Source organism: Chenopodium quinoa, unplaced genomic scaffold (genome assembly GCF_001683475.1).
Source record: "Chenopodium quinoa cultivar QQ74 unplaced genomic scaffold, ASM168347v1, whole genome shotgun sequence".
NCBI lineage: Eukaryota > Viridiplantae > Streptophyta > Magnoliopsida > Caryophyllales > Amaranthaceae > Chenopodium > Chenopodium quinoa.
The window spans coordinates 2,885,980-2,906,870 of NW_018743987.1; the positions used below are offsets into that span (position 1 = coordinate 2,885,980).

At 40.2% G+C, this 20,891-nt stretch overlaps 1 protein-coding gene across 1 annotated transcript; it reads right to left on the minus strand.

The window, feature by feature from the left end:
- Positions 1–16,824: 16,824 nt before the first annotated feature.
- LOC110690195 lies at positions 16,825–17,767 on the minus strand. Its single transcript, XM_021867028.1, has one exon. The coding sequence runs from the start codon at positions 17,398–17,400 to the stop codon at positions 17,017–17,019; it is 384 nt and encodes a 127-aa protein (XP_021722720.1). The 5' UTR covers positions 17,401–17,767; the 3' UTR covers positions 16,825–17,016.
- Positions 17,768–20,891: the final 3,124 nt, after the last annotated feature.

The window sequence follows — 20,891 nt, forward strand, 5'->3', positions numbered from 1 at the left end:
CGTCCCGAGCTTCAAATGGCTCTACGACGAGTGCTTTTTGGTCGCCTGTGACCTCAGCGGTCGGTGCTCAAGAGGTAGTCGGCCTGTCGAATACTCTGTTGTTCCGTGCATTTCTTGTTATGACTTTTATTAACTTTGCTATTTGTTTTTGCAGCGGACGCCATGAGCAAAATTACCGTCTCCAAGACTGCGGGCGGCCATGTTGCGGGCCTCCATCATGCAACAGTCTTCAACCGACTCCCCCAACAAGGGGGAACCCTTGGTGGGCTTGGAACCTTTCACTCTCTTTTTGGAGTTGTGTTTATGCATATACTAACTCTTTTCTTCTTTTTTAGACGGGCGCTCCAAGAGCTTCTTCTTCCCAACAGCCGGACTCCACGGCTCGGAGGACGACTGTTGCGAGCTCTCCTGGTTCTGCCAGGAAACATGCGGCGGCTGAGAAACAGCCGGCCACTCCTTCCAAAACTCCAATTGGGCCGCCTAGAAGTATGAAGTTGTCCTTGTAAAGTTTAGACTTGCTCCCTTCTTTACTAGGTTTAATCCGTTTGTCTATGCTTAATGCAGCCGGCCCTCAGGAGCCTGACTTGGTCGAGGTGGCCAAGTCTATGATCAAGGCCGTTCCTCCAGCTGAAAGGGAGGCGGTCAGGGGTGTCGGCACCCTTGACCTAGACGGGATTGCAGGAGTCCTTGTTGAGGTATACTTAACATATTTTTGAGTATTTGAATTCCAGGACGACTCTTTTTTTTTTTTTTTTTTTAAAACTGACGCCTGTTCCCCTTTTTACTTAGGCCCTGCTCCGAGTAAACGGCCTCCGTAAGCCGCTTGACAGGAAGAACAAAGAGGTAAAGGCTGCAAAAGCTATGGCCGCCTCTGACTGTGATAAGGCAATGTTTCAAATTGCCCAAAATGAGGTTCTGACAATTGATATTCTTTATTATCAGGCGCAGGCTACCGCCGCTATCCGGGCTCAGTTAGAGGCGGCCCAGAAGAGGAATAGCGAGCTGGAGGCGACCATCAACAATCTCAAGGTCGAGCTAAGACCTCTTCGCCAAAAGATGTCCTCATACGACACCTTGGAGAAATCCTTGGCGGCTGTTAAGGAACGCCTGGTGACCCAGGAGAAGAGTCTTACTCAGGAGCTCTCGGAAAAGGCCGAGCAAGAAAAGAAAGAGTTGGTCCGGGAGATGATGGAAGACTCTGCTCAAATCTAGCGCATGACTTGGGGCCGCCTCTTCCCCAATGCCGACTTTGCCTTCTGGGAAAAAAACGTACCGCCCGTGTTCTGATAGATATAATCAAGAGATCCTGGCGGCTGCTGAGGAAGAGGCGTTGGAGGAGGAGGAGCATCCGGTAGTGGCGCTTGTGCCGCTTGGGGGTAATGCATCGAAGAAGGATGCAGCTGAAGCCGAGTCTAGCAAAAAGAGTGTTGACCAGACGGCATCTGCTAATATTGAAGATCTGCCCCCTTCTTAAGCTTTATGTCTTCTTTCCACGGCCTGCTTGCCGTTTGTTTGTATTTACCCGGCCAGGGGGCCGGGGCTCTGAATATTTGGCCAGTCTTTAATGACCGGCTTCCTTTTAATGAATATTTTTGTTTTGCTTCAAATTTGTTTAAGTATTGAATATTCTGATATCCAATTGCACACTATACCGACTGTTTTACATGGCCGATAGTTGCAGACAGGTACGGATAGTTAGTCACGCCGCCTATGCCCCTGGACGACTGGTTTTCTGTTTCCAGGCTAGGCGATCAGTCGGCCATTTATCCAATCGGTATTCGACCCATTTTAAAGACTGGATTCCCTTTAGGCAGGCGGTCCTGTCATTTGTAAAATTAACCAAGTAGGAAAGTTGTTTCCTACTTGTCATGTTTTTAGGCTAGAGACTTTAGGCAGTCTAGGCCGACTGTTCCCCGCCACATTTAATCTAGTGTGAACAGGTGCTGTATGAACACCTTTTTAGTTTCATACTAAATTTTTAAGGAGTGACCAAGTAAACATGATTGTTACCTAGTCGCCAAGTGACTGAGTAGTAGAGGTATCAAGCGGTTGGTATCGGTTGTTCCCCTTTATTCGCCAATGTTTGTTGGCTATTAACTCATAAAATACCAACTGTTCTTATCTCAAGTAGTTCAGTCGGTCGGTTGACCCGGATGGTTATTGCGAACACTTGCTTGACGTGATTAGTCAGTTAAGTGAGAGATATCCTTGTCCGGGAAACGGCTACGTGGTTGTCTTGGTTAGACAGTCATATAGGTGTCGTGTAATGATTTTATAGGACAATGTTCCACCCAAAAGGGAGCTGCTCTCTGCGACGAATTTCATCCGGATGGATGCCGTCGGACGCCTGCTATAACGTTGGGACAGGTCGAATTGAATTTTTTTATTTTGATCAGTTGGCTTGAGGCCTGGTCTGATCATTTTAGCCATGAGCCTTTGATAGTTCTTGGTGAACTGTATTATGGGAGAGTAGCCGGTTGAGTGAAACAAGCGGCGTGCCCCTCTTAAGTAAGAATAAAAATTAAACATGGAGAGTAGCCGACTGTTTGTCAGTAGGCATGCCCCTCTTAGGTAAAAATAAAAACTAAATATGAAGAGTAGCCGACTGTTTGTTAGTAGGCGTGCCCCTCTTAGTACAAAATTGAATGAAACAACAAACTTTTATTAAGTAGCCCTTGACTATTTACATCATTCAAAAGAAATATTTCTAAAGATTATCTACATTCCAAGTTCGAGGCAACGGTTGGCCGTCTGGTGTTTCCAGACGGTAGGTACCGTCCCTTACCTCTTCACAGATTTGGTAGGGTCCTTCCTAGTTGGGAGTTAGTTTTCCAGACTCATTAGCCCTACCAACTACTTCCATTTTCCTAAGTACAAAGTCCCCCACTTTGAGTGGACGCCTGTGTACTTTTTTGTTGTATGATCTAGTCATTCTCAGGCGGTAAATTTCATGGCGCAAGACAGCGTTGCCCCTCCTTTCGGGGAGTGAGTCTAATGCCAGGCGCATGGCTTCCCAGTTTGCCTCTTCGTCATATAGCATTACTCGAAGAGTCGGCTCGTAGTGTTCTATTGGAAGAACAGCTTCCGCACCATAAGTTAGGAGGAATGGAGTTTCTCCAGTCGCCCCTTTTTCAGTCGTCCTAATGGCCCAGAGAACATGTGGTAATTCATCCGCCCATAGGCCGCCTGCTCGTTCAATCTTTTTCTTGAGACCGTCTGAGATGATTTTATTAAAGGCTTCTACCTGGCCGTTTTCTTGTGGACGACCGACAGATACAAAGTAGTGTGCAATTCCTTGGTCACCCAACCAGCTTTTGAGAACAGGCGTCTCAAATTGGGGACCATTATCAAAGACCATAGACATGGGAACCCCGAACCGAGTGATGACATTTTTCCAAATGAATGAAATTACATCCTTCGTCTTGATTCCCTTTACAGCCTCCGCCTCTACCCATTTAGTGAAGTAGTCGACTGCAACAAGTATGTATCTCCTTCCGCCTGTAGCAGGCGTATATGGACCCAGAATATCCATGCCCCACTTAGCAAACGGTAGTGGACTATGAATAGTAGTGAGGTCAGTAGCCGGACGGTGAATTAGCTTGCCAAACCTTTGGCACTTGTCACATTTTTTCACCATCTCCATTGCATCTGCTTCTAGAGTAGGCCAAAAGTAGCCCTGTCGCCTTGCCCGTTGAGCAAGCGTCCTACCGCCTATATGGGAAGCACAGTAACCAGAGTGAAGATCGTCTAGTATCTCTCGCCCCTTTTCTGGAGTAACACACTTCAAGAAGGGTTGAAGGTACCCCCTTTTGTGAAGTTCTCCCTTTATCATTTCAAAACTGGTTGCTCGTTTTTTCAGTGCTGCCGCCTATTGATTATCATCCGGCAGGGTACCTGTTTGTCAGATATGCCCTGATTGGATCCATCCAGGTTGAGCTTCTGTTTAGGATTCCAATAGGGTCTTCCTCGATGCTTCTCTTCTCCATTACTTCCCAAAAAACAGTTCGAGGAGTATCACAAGAAGCGGATGATGCTAATTTTGAAAGTTCATCCGCCTGGTTGTTTTCTGATCTCGGCACTTGAGTCAGACGAAAATCTTCAAGGGATCCGACCGCCTGTCGTACCGCCTGTAAATACTTGATCATAGCCGGATGGGTTGCTTCGTATTCGCCATTATACTGACTCACTATCAATTGTGAATCGGAACAGGCGTCTATCTTTCGTGCCCCTGCCGCCTTGCACATGCGGATTCCAGCTAGTAAAACTTCATATTCTGCCTCATTGTTTGAGGCCTGAAAACTGAAACGTAGAGCATACTCGTACCTTTCGCCCTCTGGCGACTGACATATGACGCCTGCTCCACAACCATTTGATGTAGAGCTTCCATCCACATATACCTTCCAGACTTGGTCTGGATCTCGAGAATCAGGGGACGAGTCATCTCAACAATAAAGTCAGCAAAGGCTTGCCCCTTCACTGCTTTTCTAGGCTCGAAAGTAACTTCGAGGCTCTGTATTTCTATGGCCCATTTGATCATTCGGCCTGACGACTCCATGGTGGTCAGTGGCCGCTTGATAGGTTGATCTGTATACACGATGACTGCATGTGCCAAAAAGTAGGGCTTCAATTTTTTAACAGCCATGAAGAGTGCAAGACCAAATTTCTCCACTAAGGGATACCTCAACTCGGCATTTTTCAATACATGACTGACAAAGTAGACCGGGAGCTGACAACCGTCTCTTTCAGCAAGAAGAACATCGCTTAACGCATGATCAGAGACGGCCAGGTACATGTAAAGTACTTCTTTGGGTAAAGGGCTGACCAGCCTCGGCAAAGAATGCAAGTGAACTTCCAATTTCTGGAAGGCCGCCTCAGCATCCGGCCCCCATTCAAACCTTGCCTTCTTCTTAATTGCCTGGAAAAAGTATAGGCATTTGTCGCCTGATCGGCTTAGAAATCTTCCCAAGGCCGCCAGACAACCTGTTAACTTCTGAACCTCTCGGATGGTACGAGGCGACTGCATGTCGATGACCGCCTGCACCTTCTCAGGGTTCGCCTCTATTCCTCTCTGATTGATAAGGAATCCGAGAAATTTCCCAGACTCAACTCCAAAGACACATTTCTTGGGATTGAGCATGACATGGTGCCGCCTGAGTGTGGCGAAAGTTTCTCGGAGGTCCGACAGATGATCTTTCTGAAGTTTAGACTTGACAATCATATCATCAATATATGCCTCGATATTTCTCCCAATCTGATCAAAGAACACAATGTTTATCATTCGCTGGAAAGTGGCTGGGGCATTCTTAAGACCAAACGGCATGACCGTGTAACAGTATAACCCTTGATCAGTGATGAAGGACGTCTTCTCCTGATCTTTCTTCCATAAAGGAATTTGATGGAAACCAGAGTAGGCGTCCATAAAGATCATCAAAGCATGGCCGGCTGTTGAGTCGACCAGGTTATCAATTTTAGGCAGAGGGTAACTGTCTTTGGGGCACGCCTTGTTTAAGTCTGTGTAGTCTACACACATTCGCCAGGTGCCATTCGGCTTTTTAACAAGCACCACATTTGCAACCCAGTCTGGGAAGTAACATTGTCGGATGAACCCTGAATCAAGTAATTTTTAAACTTTGGCGGCTGCCGCCTGACTTCTTTCTTCGCCATGGTTCCGCTTCTTCTGCCTTACCGGCTTATTTTTCGGATCCACGGCCAGTTTATGTACCGCCAGATCAGGACTGATGCCTGACATTTCATGGACTTCGAATGCAAAGATGTCCTTGTTTTCTTTCAATAGTTTGTGCAAGTCGTCACCCAGGACCCTTAGAGCAAACGTCCCAACTTTGACTGTTCTGTCAGGACGCGAGTCATCTAAGATCAGGTCCGTATGCTCACCAGCTGGCTGAGGGCGGAATTCATCCGATCGCTCCTCTGCCAATGATTGCTATTTTCTGTCTTTTCTTGCGGCCCCCGTCTGGGATGCCTTTCTCTTCTTGCCGCCTGCTTCTTGAGCAGGCGCACTCTCCTTGACATTGTCAAGGTCTATTTTTCCACCACTCGACCCAGCGGTCATAACGGTGGGCTTGACATCCGAGAGATAACACTCTCGGGCCATCCTCTGATCTTCCCTTAGGGACCCGACTGTTCCATTATCCCTCTCAAACTTGAATAACATAAGAGATGGGATTATAACACCCTTGGAATTATTCAGGGTTGTTCGTCCCAGAATCATGTTGTAGGCCGAGAGTTCTTCTACTACCAGGAACCGGACTACCATGTGTCGTCCTTCCCCTTTTTCACCCAGGCGGATGGGTAAATCCACTCGTCCCACTGGGTGGACGACTCCTCCTCCAAACCCTACTAAAGGGTGGGATGCCGGATGTATGCAATCAGTCTGATATTTTAGTTTCGACAGACATTTGCTACTGATGAGATCTGAGGAGCTTCCGGTATCTATGAGGATTCGGCCAACTCTCTGGTTGGCCACTTTACATTCAATAACGATAGGGTCGTCATGCGGCCCTCTTACCCCTCCTAGATCTTCTTCAGTGATGAAATCTCAGGAAATGAATATTTGGAGGGCCGTTCTTGGTGAACGGAATTTACATCTAGCCGTCTGATATTGTCTTTGTTGCCCCTAATAGTGGGGCCGCCTCCTGAGAAGCCGCCTGCAATGGTGTAGACGACTGCATCATCTGTATCGGAGCTGTCGGCCTGTTGATTCTTTTTGGTCAACTGATTTTTCGAGGAAGTGTTCCCCGTAGATTTCTTGACATAAGTGTCAAGATCACCTTGCTTTGCCAGACGGTCCAGATACCGCATGAGACTGATGCATTCATTGGTGTGATGACCAACATCTTCATGATAATCACATAATTTTTCTTGGTTCCGATTGTTTGCAGAACCCTTCATGGGGACCGGCTTCTCAATTGAGATCTGTCCCTTGATTTCCTTTAGAATAAATTGGTTGTCCTTGTTAAACGCATACTTTGGGGAGTATGGTTTGTATTCTTTTTTCTTCTTCTGGGCCGGCTGTTTAGAGGAATCAGTTGCCCAGACCTCTTTTCTCTTCTCGTCTTTGTTTGACGACTGTTTCTGTCGTCCTTCTCTTTTGTCGGACCTTTTCCCGTCTGACTGTTTTACCGTACTACAAAGATCAATCGCATGTATATAGGCTTCCGCTTCAATCAAGGCCTCTTGAAGAGTCGCCACCCTCTTTCGGACCAAATCAAATTTGAAGGTCGACCCGTCTTTGAGACCCCTGAAAAAGTCAGTGTAGGCTACTTCATCCGGTAACCCTTGAATTTGTATTCTCATCAGGTTAAACCGCCTGATGTAAGAACGAAGCCCCTCCTTCTCGCCCTGCTGAATCGTTCCTAAATCAAGGGTCGTCTTCTTCGCAGGGATGTTCATGGCGAAGTTGAAGGTGAATAAGTAAGCAAGCGTCCTGAAGTTATTTACACAACCAGTCGGCAGGTTGCCGAACCATTGTTGTGCGATTCCTTTGAGAGTCGCTGGAAACACTTGCACCAAGTGGGATCATCCAACCCTTGAAGGTACATCAGGTTTGTGAATGCCATCAGATGGTCTTTTGGGTTAGTAGTGTCGTCATAGGCGCCTACTAATACATTTTTCACTTTGGCCGGCTGAGCGGCTTCAGTAATTTCCTTGGAGAAGGCCGACGGCTGTTCGCCAAGTTTAAGCAACCGTAGCTGCCAGTCCATAGGTTGGACATTTTTTTGCTGCATGTCCACCAAACGGAGGTGGCTGCAAAAAATACTGTTGTTGCGGTACAAACGGTAAGTTTGGTACCGCCTGGTCGCTATGAATGCCGGACTGACAGGAGGTGCCGCCTGACTGACTCTCATGATACGACTGAGTATGCCTCATCGAGGTATTGCGCAGACTGTCTTGGAAGTTTGAAGTAGAGGCCGACTCTGACAATCGGTCACTCTTCTTCTGCTCTAGCAGTAGCCGAGCATCTGTGTATGTTTTCCTCGACCCGTCCGCCTGAATATGAAGAACATGTTTCCTCTTTCCTGGAGTAGGAAAATGGTATTTTGTGAAATCAAGGGCAGGTGGCTCCCACTTCCTAGATTTAGGATGAGGGGTCGCCTCTCGCCCTTGAACTGGCTTCCTCTTCCGTGAAGTGGAGGTTTTCTTAGCCGACTGCTCCTTGTCCAGAGCAGGCGGCTTCTTGTTGATCAACTCTTGAATTTCTCCCTTGAAGCCCCTCATGAAGGTCATGAGTTCGTTCCTTGTGATGGGAGCAGACCCATCAGTCAGCTGCTGCCGAACGGGCTGTGCGCCTGCTGGCTCACTTCAAGTTTGAAGATGTTCCCGTTCCCTCCTTTCGGTATGACGGGTACGTCGGGCCCTTAGGGTCCCGTCTGAAGCTGTGTGAGCTTCAACTTCAAATTCATTCTCAGTATCGTGGTCCGACTGAACTAGAGGGTCGTCCAGGGGACGTCTCTCTTCAGGAGCCGGTACAAACGTGGATGCCATCTCAGAAGTACTCTCCCCAAAGACGGCGCCAAAATGTTTCAGGGTTTTCTGATGTCCTGCGGGAGAGTTACAATTCCAAGACTGGAACCGGACGCCTGTACCTGCAAAACAAACGGATGCTCCGGATGATTGGAGATCCGCCTCCGACGGTCAAGTTAGTACTTGATTAAGGAGTAATTAATGCGGAAATTAAAGTGATTGGGTCTCTCTAGGTGAGAGTATTTAATGTGCGTAATCTGCGTAATCTCCCTTAATGAGGATTAAGGGGGGTATTTATAACCTCGGGAAACGTGCCAATCCTAGGTTTAGGTTAACCTTGGGCTGATTGGGCTTCCCTCGGAAGTTGGGCCTAGGTGGTTAACTTCTCCATTAGGCATGGAGTATGCCACGTGTCATGACATAATAGGTCCAGGGTGGACGAATAAGAGTGTGCCACGTGGCAAGCCCTGAGAGGTCCAGCTGGGGGACACTTGGCAGGACCCGATTGGCCCACGTGGCGCATTCCGATTGGTGGGAGAAAAATCCCCTAATCACCTTCAATCTCCCACTTGTCTGAGACAAGGGTGTAATATTCAAATTCCTTAAGTCAATATATGATGTGTTGATTTGATAATATGATTGCATCACATGTCGAGATCATATTAATCTACAAACCATTTCTTGAAATCAGAGTTAGAATTACAAAACCAAATTATTACTGTGTAATGCATTTGAACGCGGCCACGTATCTTTCGGATTCTCCCTCTTCAAGCGGCCATGACACATTTCCTAATTTAATAGGTAGACTCTATCCAATCTTGTAGCAACAAGCCTCCCACTCAACTTCTGAAACCATAATTATGTCCACTTTAATGATCTCGAACTAGGAACTTAAATAATATATGAATTTTTTTCACTTGTGGGTTTCAATTCACCAGGTCATCAACCTGATGAGCGCATTAATTCGTAATTATTTTGGACATTTTATTTAATTTCCAAAACCATAATTAAATAAGAGAAATAATAATTTCTATTTTAAACATTATTCTTCAAATTGATGCATTTCTCATGTAATATGTTTTCTCAAAACATATACGACTTAAATTACATAACTTGCTTCAATCCTAAGACTTTAATATGACTCTCATAGTCCATGGAAGGGGTTTAGCGATTTCTCACTCATAATAAAACTTTGCAGAACATGACCTTCCGCTGGTCAATGATCTCATAATTGCGGTGATATATCATATCCTTTTGTTTAGATTTGTGATGTGACTCTGGCTCCTTTGTTCTTGGGCAAAGGTGACCTGTTAGTCACAGGACATGTTAATCCGAACTTCCTCTTTAACTATCTTAATATAGTTTAATACACATATTCTGACATTGAGTATGCAGCAGTGCTCTTCTTTGAACTCTTCAAGCTCACTGTCCTTCTCCATCCAGACACAAATATGTATTTAGATCACCATCTAGAATCATCTTGCCTGTTTGGAAAACTTGCATTCGTGTAACCTTTTGACAACTTGCTTAAATTACTTTTTTACACAATAGCTATAAGAATTTCTTTTATTGCTTCTCAAGTACTCAAGGATCTTTTCTTGGTAATTCTCCGTATGCTTATTCTGAGTTTTCTTGAATCCTGCTACACATGCACAAGTCATATGCAACATATTGCTTTGTACATTTCATAGCTCATGTAATGGATCCTTTTGCAGAAGCATAAGGTACACTACTTTTACAGCTCAACTCTATTAGTTTTTGAAGGCACTGAGTTTTACTGAGCATAGTTCCATGAGACATGGGAAGACATCCTATCTTAGAATCTTACATCTTGAACTTGTCAAGAACCTTATCAACATAAGTCTCTTGATTAGGTCCAATCATTCTTCAAGATTCACTTCGTGGATTTTTTATTCCCAATATGTACTCAACATCTCCTAAGTCTTTCATATAGAAACATTCTTTCTAACTACTGCTTGACTTATTCAAGCATTGATGAACTGTATGTCAACTACATACTAGACTAAGAAGACCAATTACTCCCTCTAAACTTCTTGTCTCTACAAGATTCCCTTTTCGTTCTACTAAGGAAATCGAACTGTTTGATCGCCTAATCAAAACAAATGTTCCAACTCCTTAATGCTTACTTCAATCCATAAATGAATTTATGAAGTTTAAAAAACTTTCTAGGATTTTTGGATTTCAAAACTCTTAGGTTGTATCATATACATGTTCACCATCAAGAACATTTCATGAAGGTGATTTTGATATCCATAACTAAAATAATCCGAATAGGCTTACCCAACTAATAGGTTTGACCCTATTTGTAAGACTATTATGGACTAACACATTTTTATAAACATGGAGTCCATACTGGATTTCATGGCTTTAAGCCATTTCCTGATTTGGTACTTGTCCAAAGCTTTCTTGTAGGCCATGGGCTCAACCATTCCAATAGGAAAATTTTAGAATCCACCTTTTCTCATAATTTCAACAAACTGTTTGTTTTGATCCCATGTAACCTACGATAGGTATGAGAAACAATAGAATTATTCTCTTCAACTCTTTTGAAGCCTTTCATTCAAGTGGGACGATAGAAGCCTCGCTAGTGGAATTAGCTTGCTTCGACACATGGTTTATCAAATTAGCTGATTTCATATGCCTTCGTCTCTGATGTAGTGTTATCCACATCCATTTGTTGCTTGTCTTGAATCTCATTGAGATCTAAATTTACTCCCACTTGGCTTTGTAGGAAGACGGTCTTTTTATAAAGACACTATCGCGAGCAACAAACACTTTGTTTCTACGCGATTTTAGGAATAATACCTCTTAGTTTCCATGAGAAAACCCATGAAGAACTATTTTTCTTATTTAGGGTGCATTATGTCATCTTTGTAAACATTTTACATTGATTTCATAACCCTTAATCCTGTTTAGAAAAGATAACTTTTGGAACATTTCCAAATCATAACTCTTATGACATCTTTTCTACTGCTTTGGTTAAGTTTTCTGTTTAGTGTATTCGCAATTGTTGTTGTAATGTGTATCCTCAAAACGATATTTGTAAATCATTAAATCTTGGATCGAACAATGGCAAGCAAAGTTTGATTCCTTCTCCATAAACATACACTTTTAGTTATAATGTTTCTAGATTGTGAATTAATTCAATAAATCCTTTAGATGATCATTCCTGTTGAGTTAAATATTTATCACAACAATCATATTGTGGTGTTAAATTATTCATCTCAAACTGATTTTACATTTCATTTTGGAATTTTGAACATTTCAATGATTGCGTCTTTTACTTCATTAAGTAATTATCGACATATTTACTTAAATCGTTAATAAAAGCAATGAAGTAGTTAAATATTTTTGCTAAATCTTGAACTTATTGGTTCAAATAAATAATATGTATGAGTACCAAAAGGTCATTTTAGCTTCTTTTACTCTTTCTACTAAAAGGCACCTTGGTCATCCTAACTTATTAAGCATGACTTCTAATTCTCAAGTGATTCATAATCATATAAGAATAAGAGTCCATCCACAACTTTGGATGTGCAAATGGTAATGTCACCTAACCTTAATTTCTATAAGTAAGTGTATTTTGAATCATCTAAATTTACTTTTGTGATCTACTTATATCAATGTTATAAAATGAAATTAACTTATATCTAGCAAAAATGAAAGCAATTTATTACCTTGGTCATGGATCAACACTTGTCCAAGCCAAGTAAACCAAATCAGTATTCTAAAATATTGTTTCATCAAAATTGGAAATTGTTCTAAAATCATGATAAACTAATCAAAATTTAAAACTATGAAGCTATTTTTGGCCACTCAAACACTTCTAGTGCACCTTCAAGTTCCATTTCCTTGCTAGTTTCACTTGTTTGCAGTTCCTGCGCAACATCACAATGTTAAGCACTGCAACTTGGTATCACATACCTAAGTGAATGTTTATAACATAATACCTGAGGTTGATGCTCCATTCTTCTTGAGGAAGTGGAGGTATTTCTGGCAATTTCGCTTCCAATGCCCCTTCTTCTTCAAATAAAAGCATTCACTTTCACTTGCAGCCTTGGGCTTTGGAGTCGTCTTAGGCTTTTCAGGAGCCTTGGCAACTTGCTTGCCCTTGCTCTTGGCACTAGCCTTTTGCCCCTTCTTCTTGAATCCATTTCCCTTTTGAATCATAAGAACTTCCTTCTTAGGTTCCTTAGGGATTTTTTTCTCAGCACTAACCAGCATTGCATGCAATTGATTCATAGTCTTTGCAGTGGCAGTCATGTTAAAATTCATGATAAATTGGTTGAAACTTTCTGGTAGTGAATGGAGAATGATGTCTATTGCCAAATCATCACTGTATGGGTGCCCTAGTTTCTCCATACTTTGAATTAGGCCGATCATTTTGAAAACATGATCATGAACTGTGGCGCCCTTCTCCATCCTACAATCCAGAATGTCACGATGGAGCTCATACCTTTCAACTCTAGCTTGTTTCTTAAACAAAGCTTTAAGTTCTTGCATAATTGAGTAGGCATCCTGTTCCTCAAAACGCTTTTGAAGACTAGGCTCCATGGTAGCAATCATTAAGAAAGTGATAGGTATAGCTCTGTCATGAGCTTCCTTGTGCTTCTTGATCTCTGCCGTAGTTGGATTTTCTAGCAGAGGTCCTGGCAATGGGGTGTCAATGACATCCTCTCTACCTTCAGATTTTAGAACAAGCCTTAGCATTTCTTCCCAGTTGGAAAAGTTATCCCCTGCCAACCTATCCTTCTCAAGGAATGGTCGAAGGTTGTAAACGTTGTTGTCATTGTGATTACGGCTACCCATCTATGTCAAAATAAGACAAAGTTTAATAATTATGTTTAATTAAAATTAAAGTATCTGAACTCATTCATTTGGTAACTTCAAAACACTTTATTCTATAATTAATTGATCCCAATTGAATTTTAAGTGATTCCAAGATCCTTTATTTGTGTAATAATTGATCGGACTGAGGCCCTACCATCAACCATTACAATTTCAAGGTGAGTAAACTCTTTACTGATTACAACTCTTGTAACTCTTGGTTGAATAATTGATCATCACATGCTTAATTATTACCCTTAGCTTCAAGGTTCTAAACCCTTTAGGTAACCTTGTTGAGTATAAGCAATTAAAAGTGTAAAACGTGATTTACCCCAGGCCAACTCCCCAAAGATATAATATGACACCCAGCTGAGGCATGACCCATCATAAATATCGAAGGTTTCATTGAGTTTTTAATTGGAAAAGCAATCTCAATATTATGTTGTGATTATTTAGTGAACTCTAGCGCATCATCGATCAACATAAATAAAATCTAATATGCATGATCTACTAATGCAATAAAATAAAGTATGACATAGTATGACCCCTTAGTCCTAAGAAAACTAGAAATGAAAATGCTCCCACTAGAATCATCATGGATCTCCATCCACCTTGCTCCTTTGGGCCTTCACTTCATGGGCTTCTTTGGACTAACACTATTTGAATAACTATTCTATTTACTCTAGATAAAATTTACAAAAATACTTAACGGTACGCAGACCGTATTTAGATTACAAAAATACTTCACGATGCGCATATCGTATTTTAGAATTTATGGGCCATACTAGTCTATATACAGTAACATAATATCATATATTATAAAAGTTCCATATAATAAATCACTCAACATGCTTGTCTAAACTACAACATCGAATGTTCATAATAAAGTAAACGCATTTCCTAAAATATCTCATATTTTAAATAATAATTAGATAATATCATATATTATTCATGACCGTTTATAAAATATCATATATTTAATTTAGTTGTGAGATAGAATCAAATCATATTTTAATCTACAAAGATAAATCATATTTAATCTTCCATGATTATCCTAACAAATTTAGCAGATTATATCCTAATTACTATCCAATCAAATAATTTTAAAATCAATTAAATCCTAATCTAATTATGAGATAATCACATTATTTAAATCAATTATTATCCTTTTGGAATATGCTCAGAATATCCTAATCAATCTTATCCAAAATAAACCACTTTAATTAGGATAATTACCAATTTAACAACTTTAAATATGGATGATATCAAATATAACAACTTTTGAATATTTGATTTTATCCTAAAATAAAAGATTTTATCCAAATAAAACCGATTTTATCTTTTAAAATAAAAGATCATATTTTCAAAATATTTTATCTTATCCAAAAATAAATCATATTTATCTTGAAATAATTTTAAAATAAAATAATAATTTTTTTTTGAAAACTGTGAGCCACCACCGCTGGCCACTGTGGTTGGCTAGCCAAAGCTTGCCACGGTGGCTGGCTTCCATAACAACAGCCACTGCCGCAAGGCATCTGCGTGCAGTAGCTGTGGCAGTCGTGGCAGCAGTCGTGCAACACTTGCACACTGTTTCCCACAGCCACCATCGACCGCCTGCCCTCCCTCCCTCCCTCTCAGACAGCCACCTGGTCGGCAGCCGCCGTGGCTGCGCCAACCAGCCGCGGTTGTTGACCATAATTTTTTTTTGTGTTTTTAATTTAATTAAAATAACTTTTATCAAAATTAAATTAAATCATACCAAAATTAAAATTAAATCAATATTCAATCTTAAAATTAGGGTTCATCATAAAATTAATCCCAATTTAATTCTAAATTTTAAAATTAAATCGATGATTAAATCAAAATAAAGCACAAAAATCATATTTGAGGGCTAGTATTTTCGAAAAATTCAAAAAATTAGGGTTAGGGGGTTCGAAAAATTCGAACATATTAGGGCTAAATTTCGGTCTCTTCATGGCTATTTTGAGCATAATTAAATCACATTTAATCGGTTCCAAAAGTTTAATCACATTAAAATTATAATTGAACCATAATGAAATTAATTTCTCCCTCTTAATTGATGATAAAATTAACATGGACATCAAATAATCGTATATTATGATCTAGCACGTTCATGCAAGAGGCTAACTGATACCACTGTAAGATTTTATAGGTACTACGCAGCGGAAATAACATGAATTATATTCATAAAGCACCTAAACCAAGAATCGCATGCATAACACACAAGACACATAATCATACCTTTGATGCGTGAATTCTACGAAGCTATTCGACAGGCAAATGAGGGAGAGAATAGAGCCCCAAGCGTTGCTCCTCTAATTAGTCCATGAGATTCAAACAAGTCGTCTACCAATACTAGATTGATTGAGTGATTGAGGAAAACCGCGATCACCACCTTTTCGGGACAAGAACCGACCACCACGAATCATCACCACCACGAACCACCACATGAGGCGTTGGGAAGGAGAGAGTCGTGAGAGAGAGGAGAGGAGAGTTTTTGAGGGCTAGGTCTCGTGTTTGCTAATTAGGGTTTGATCACATTGATAAGTTAATTGCATACTACAAACCCTGGGCACCTAGTATATTTATAATCCTATTATAATTACACTAGGGCACGAAGTCCAAAACTCTCTTATCCACTCCATATGGCCGGTCACTATAGGGGATGAGGCCCATGATGGGCCTCGTCCTCTCGTGCTCGATCTAGGCCCTTTGTGTGACCTTATAAGATCCGTCCAATTGGGCTTTAGCCTATTTTACTAGTCCAAAGATCGTTATTACCTCTAGCTATGGAAAAACGACGACCCAAATATACGAACTTAATTATCTCCATAATTTGATCCATTTATATATCTAGTAATTGCACACGACGAAGACACAACTCCTTCAATGGACTCCTCTGATTTTTAATGCATTAATGTTCCGCTCTTGCTGAGATATTATACAAGTATTAAAATTTATTCTACCCAAAAGAATCTTCATATTGAGTTCAAGAAACTTTACAATTGTCCACGCCCCAGAAAACCCCATTGACTCCTGCATTAAACAATTCATTCCTTCTAAACATAGACCATATAGTCACAGAAGGTAAGCATTCATCCATCTTTGATTTTGCCTATGTTAGTTTTTTAATCTCTGTTCTGTAACTTCTGTTTAAGTTCAGTTGCTCAAACTTTCTCCACAACAAAGTCTAGGTAGTGTAGTGGATATCACCCTAGTTTCACCAGCAAAATTTCAGAATTATACTACCATTTTTGCATGAAAACTAAGCATCAAAATACTGATTATCCGAGTACTGATCTCCAACTTATCTTGCTCCTTAATTTACAGTATTTACTACGCTTAAAACTACTGTCTACTGATTAACAGTGCACATGTAATCGATTGCAGTAATTCAGGTAATCATTTGTACAAACCTAATTTGTCTTAGCTTTTGTCTATGACCAGAATCAATTGAAATAAATATAATTAACAATGCATAATCATCAAATAAACATGACTATGAAACCCAAAACAAAATCAGAAATGAAATGATTACAAAATTACTATAAATATCATCTCTACCACTTTTTTACTAGAAAGAATTTACATTAGACGTAGACTCAAAAATGGAAGAAAAAACCATGGACAGAAAGCATGGACAGAAAATAACAAATGTATTTATCAACACAAGCAATAATTACAGCAAAGCATGGACAGAAAAAGTACCTCAATCAAGTTATCCCAAACTTCATCTACATTCTCAAATAATTCTGTTTCTTCATTCCAACCCCAACCACTAGCATTGAAAAGATCATAAACATCATTGAAATTACTCTTTATCGTCTTAAGCCGATTCTTCAAATGCTCTTTGGTAAAAGGATGGTTCAACTTTTCAGTACATTCCTTCACAACATTTTCATACGCCTTTGAAATGAACTGACCATCAACTCTATTTCCATTAATGTCCTTAGCGATCAAAGCATCAAGAAAAACCTTGTCCATGTGTAAAGTCCACCGAAGAGAAGTGGATGCCTTTCCATCTGAGCTTTTGTTTTTCTTCACCATCTGTGCTCATATAAAATAGATAAAAAAAAAATACTTTATAAAGAGCATATAGATTGCTACAATATAGAATTTTCATAAACTGAATCAAAATAAATAATACAAGTATTCATTAACAAAAACAAAAACAAAATCAAAAAATATATTTAGTTATTTCCCCTACAATACATAATCATCCCACATTTGTTTAGGTATACTATCTCTAATTTTTTACCCTTCTTTAGATTCTTCTTCGGTTGAAAGAGTCTTACACTCCTCATTGCCGACATCTAGTAATTCACGATCCACTTCATCAATAAGACTTTGATTCAGATCAAATCCCATGAGAAAATTGTGAAGTATGCAACATACTACAATAATATCAGTTTGGGTTTTAAGACAATATTGAGGCTCATTAATTCCACCTATAATTCCAAAACGTTTTTTTTAGAACTCCAAAAGCTCTCTCAATTGCATTTCGTAAGGAGGCATGACGATGGTTGAATATTTCTTTGGCATTCTCAGGTCTCCGATTCGAGTATTCCTTAAGATGATATCTTACACTGACGAGGGGTGGAACTAGGTCATTGAAACTAATCCTCCCTTGGTCAAATTAAATTTATAAGCACTTAACAAACTTATATACTAGTATAGAGGCAAGTCAAGGGTCGAACCCAAAGGAATGGTAATGTTCAAGAGCTGTCAATTATGCACCTAAGCTAGGTCGAAGTCTAAGGATTAGAGGTAAACACTAACCAACTAACAAAATGAAGAATCAAACAAATAAAACACTAGGAACGAGGATCAACAAGTAATCATGACAATTGTAGCAACTCGGGAACAATATGCAAATCAATAATTGTGAAGACTAATGGCAAGCTCAATCAAAAGAGTCAACAAGCTATCTCCTAGAGGTCAAACTAGCGCCAACTATGAGAGACTCTAACTAGGAGCATCACTAATCAAGCTCAATCGATAATTGCAATTCCTAAATCAATGGTCTGTATCATTAGAAACTACAATGCAATCTAGCATAATTCTCAAGGCCTAATCAAATTACACACATGCAAACTTCCATTAATCACTTTAATCTCAACAATTAATCAACACAATCCCCAAATTAAGCATAATCAATCAATCATACCAATTTCACCCAATCCCTAGCCAAACAACTACTCTAACATAATCATCTACTCACAAACAACTAAAGAAATCAAGAATCGACAATATATTAAGAACAACTACACTAATCAACAATCAAACATCAAAATCAAACCAAACTAATCTGAAATCAAACAAAGCAATAAAATGAGATATAGTTAAGAATGCTCATTGATAATAGAGAAGATCTTCAATACAATTGTCACCATTGAATCTTCAATCTCTCAATCACCATTGAAATTCCTCACTTTCTCTCTCAATCCACTCTTAAACTAACCCTAGAACTAGAGAGAGAAGCTCTCAACTAAGCTAAGATTATGATAAAAAAAACTAGAATAATACTTCTTCTAAACTTGCCCCAAAAATCGGGTTTACAAAGGTATTTATAGAGGCGCGAAAACAAAAACCGAGCAAACAAATACCCAGGAAGGTGCGCCCGTGCTGCAGGGGTGGTGCGCCCGCGCCAAGGGGTGGCGCGCCCACGCATGCTGGTGGTGCGCCCGTGCCTTGCGCGCCCGCACATCTCTGGGTTTCTTCGATCTTCTCGCGGCTTCGTGAGTTCGCTAAGGTCTTCGAATGAACGCACAATCATGATGATGATGAACACTAAGTGAGGTAGTCCCAAAAGCACATGATTGTGGGTTCAACACCCCATATTCATGAGAGCACGACTTGAGAGCGCCAGAGCTAGAACTTGGAGAATCCACTTCCTTGCATCTTGAGCTTTCTAATTGCCATGAGCTTGCTCCAAAAGCTTCCTCCACCTTAGTAAATCACCAATATCAAGACACGAACCTCGTACAATACCTACAACCACGATAATAGAGAAATTAAAGGAGAAAAGACTAGAAAAACCATAGAAATGCACAAAAGCTACAAAATAAGAGAGGAAAGGTAAGACTATGACCAAAAGCATAAAACTAAGCATTTATTAAGCATGAAGCCATGAAAAGAAGGTAAAAAAAACATAAATTCTCATCAAATGGGTGCCATTTATGACACCCATCATACACCTCTATAAGGTGTTATAAGAGAAGTCTTTAACATATAGCCAGCATCTCCAAGATAATACTTACCTAATTACATAAATAAATAATTACTAATAGTTTAAAAATTAAGAATAATAAAACAATAGGTAACATAGATACTAATTCATTACCTTGAGAAATAATTAACTTGTCTTCCCTACTTAGAGCATTCTTAAATACTCTAGAGTCAGAAGCTGAACCCTCCCAACCTACTAAAACATAAGTGAATTTGAGGTCAATAGTACAAGCCGCCAACACATTTTACGATGGATAACCTTTCCTCCCTTGAAATCTATAAGCAATGGGACCGACAACATTCACACGAATATGAGTTCCAACAAGAGCACTAATGCAATCCTTGAAATAAGGGACAAATCGACTATCACCACGAACTTCTGGTGAAACTTCCTCTGATCCATTAGGTTGCTTAAGAAATTGATCTTCCATCTTTATTATAGCATTTAGAAATCTATGGAAATGTCTGCTCATAGTTTCACCAGAACGCATAAAAAATGCACTCAACGAGCAATTTCTTGCATTATGACCAAGAATATACAAAGATTTTGCCACTTGCTCCTCCACCGAATCTCGTCTTGTATCCTTTAAATACTTCCCATCCCTTAAAATTTTACATAACTTAACAAAAGTCTCGGGGCTCATACGAATCAATTATCGACTAATTTGAGTGACTTTCAAATAATTCATAAGTTCATGACATCTACTCTCTCTGACCATGTAGGCTTCTAAACTACAATTTCGTGTCAATATTCCCAAACTCCTACTTAGGTAATATGACTTCATAAGACACATTGCATACACAACATAACCAACAACATGAATTACAGCTCCACGTCTTGTTCTATCCCATGTCGCTTCCCCAATTTTGACATCAAATTCCTCAAAATCTCCCTCCATATTAAAGGCAATATGAACGACTATAAAAATATTATTGAACATATCAACAACAAAATCATAACAATTATAAATATACAAACAGTTTAAATCAAACAGAGTGTTCACTCAAATTGATCAACAGAGTCCATAAACCATATACAGTTCAACAAAAATTTTACAGCAAATTAACCCAATTAGAAAACAACCCAATTGAATAAATCAACAGAACTTAACAACAGTAGTAAAAGCAAAATTCATCATAAATCAACAGAACCCAATTGCGCTCGGCCTCATCACTCATCCCTTTCTTACAAAATGCATCATAAATAGTAGTAAAAGCAACAACAGTAACCTCAACACCCTTCTCCTCCATTTCCCCCAAAGTTTTCAAAGCCAATTCAGGATCACCCTTCCCACAAAAACTCCTAATCA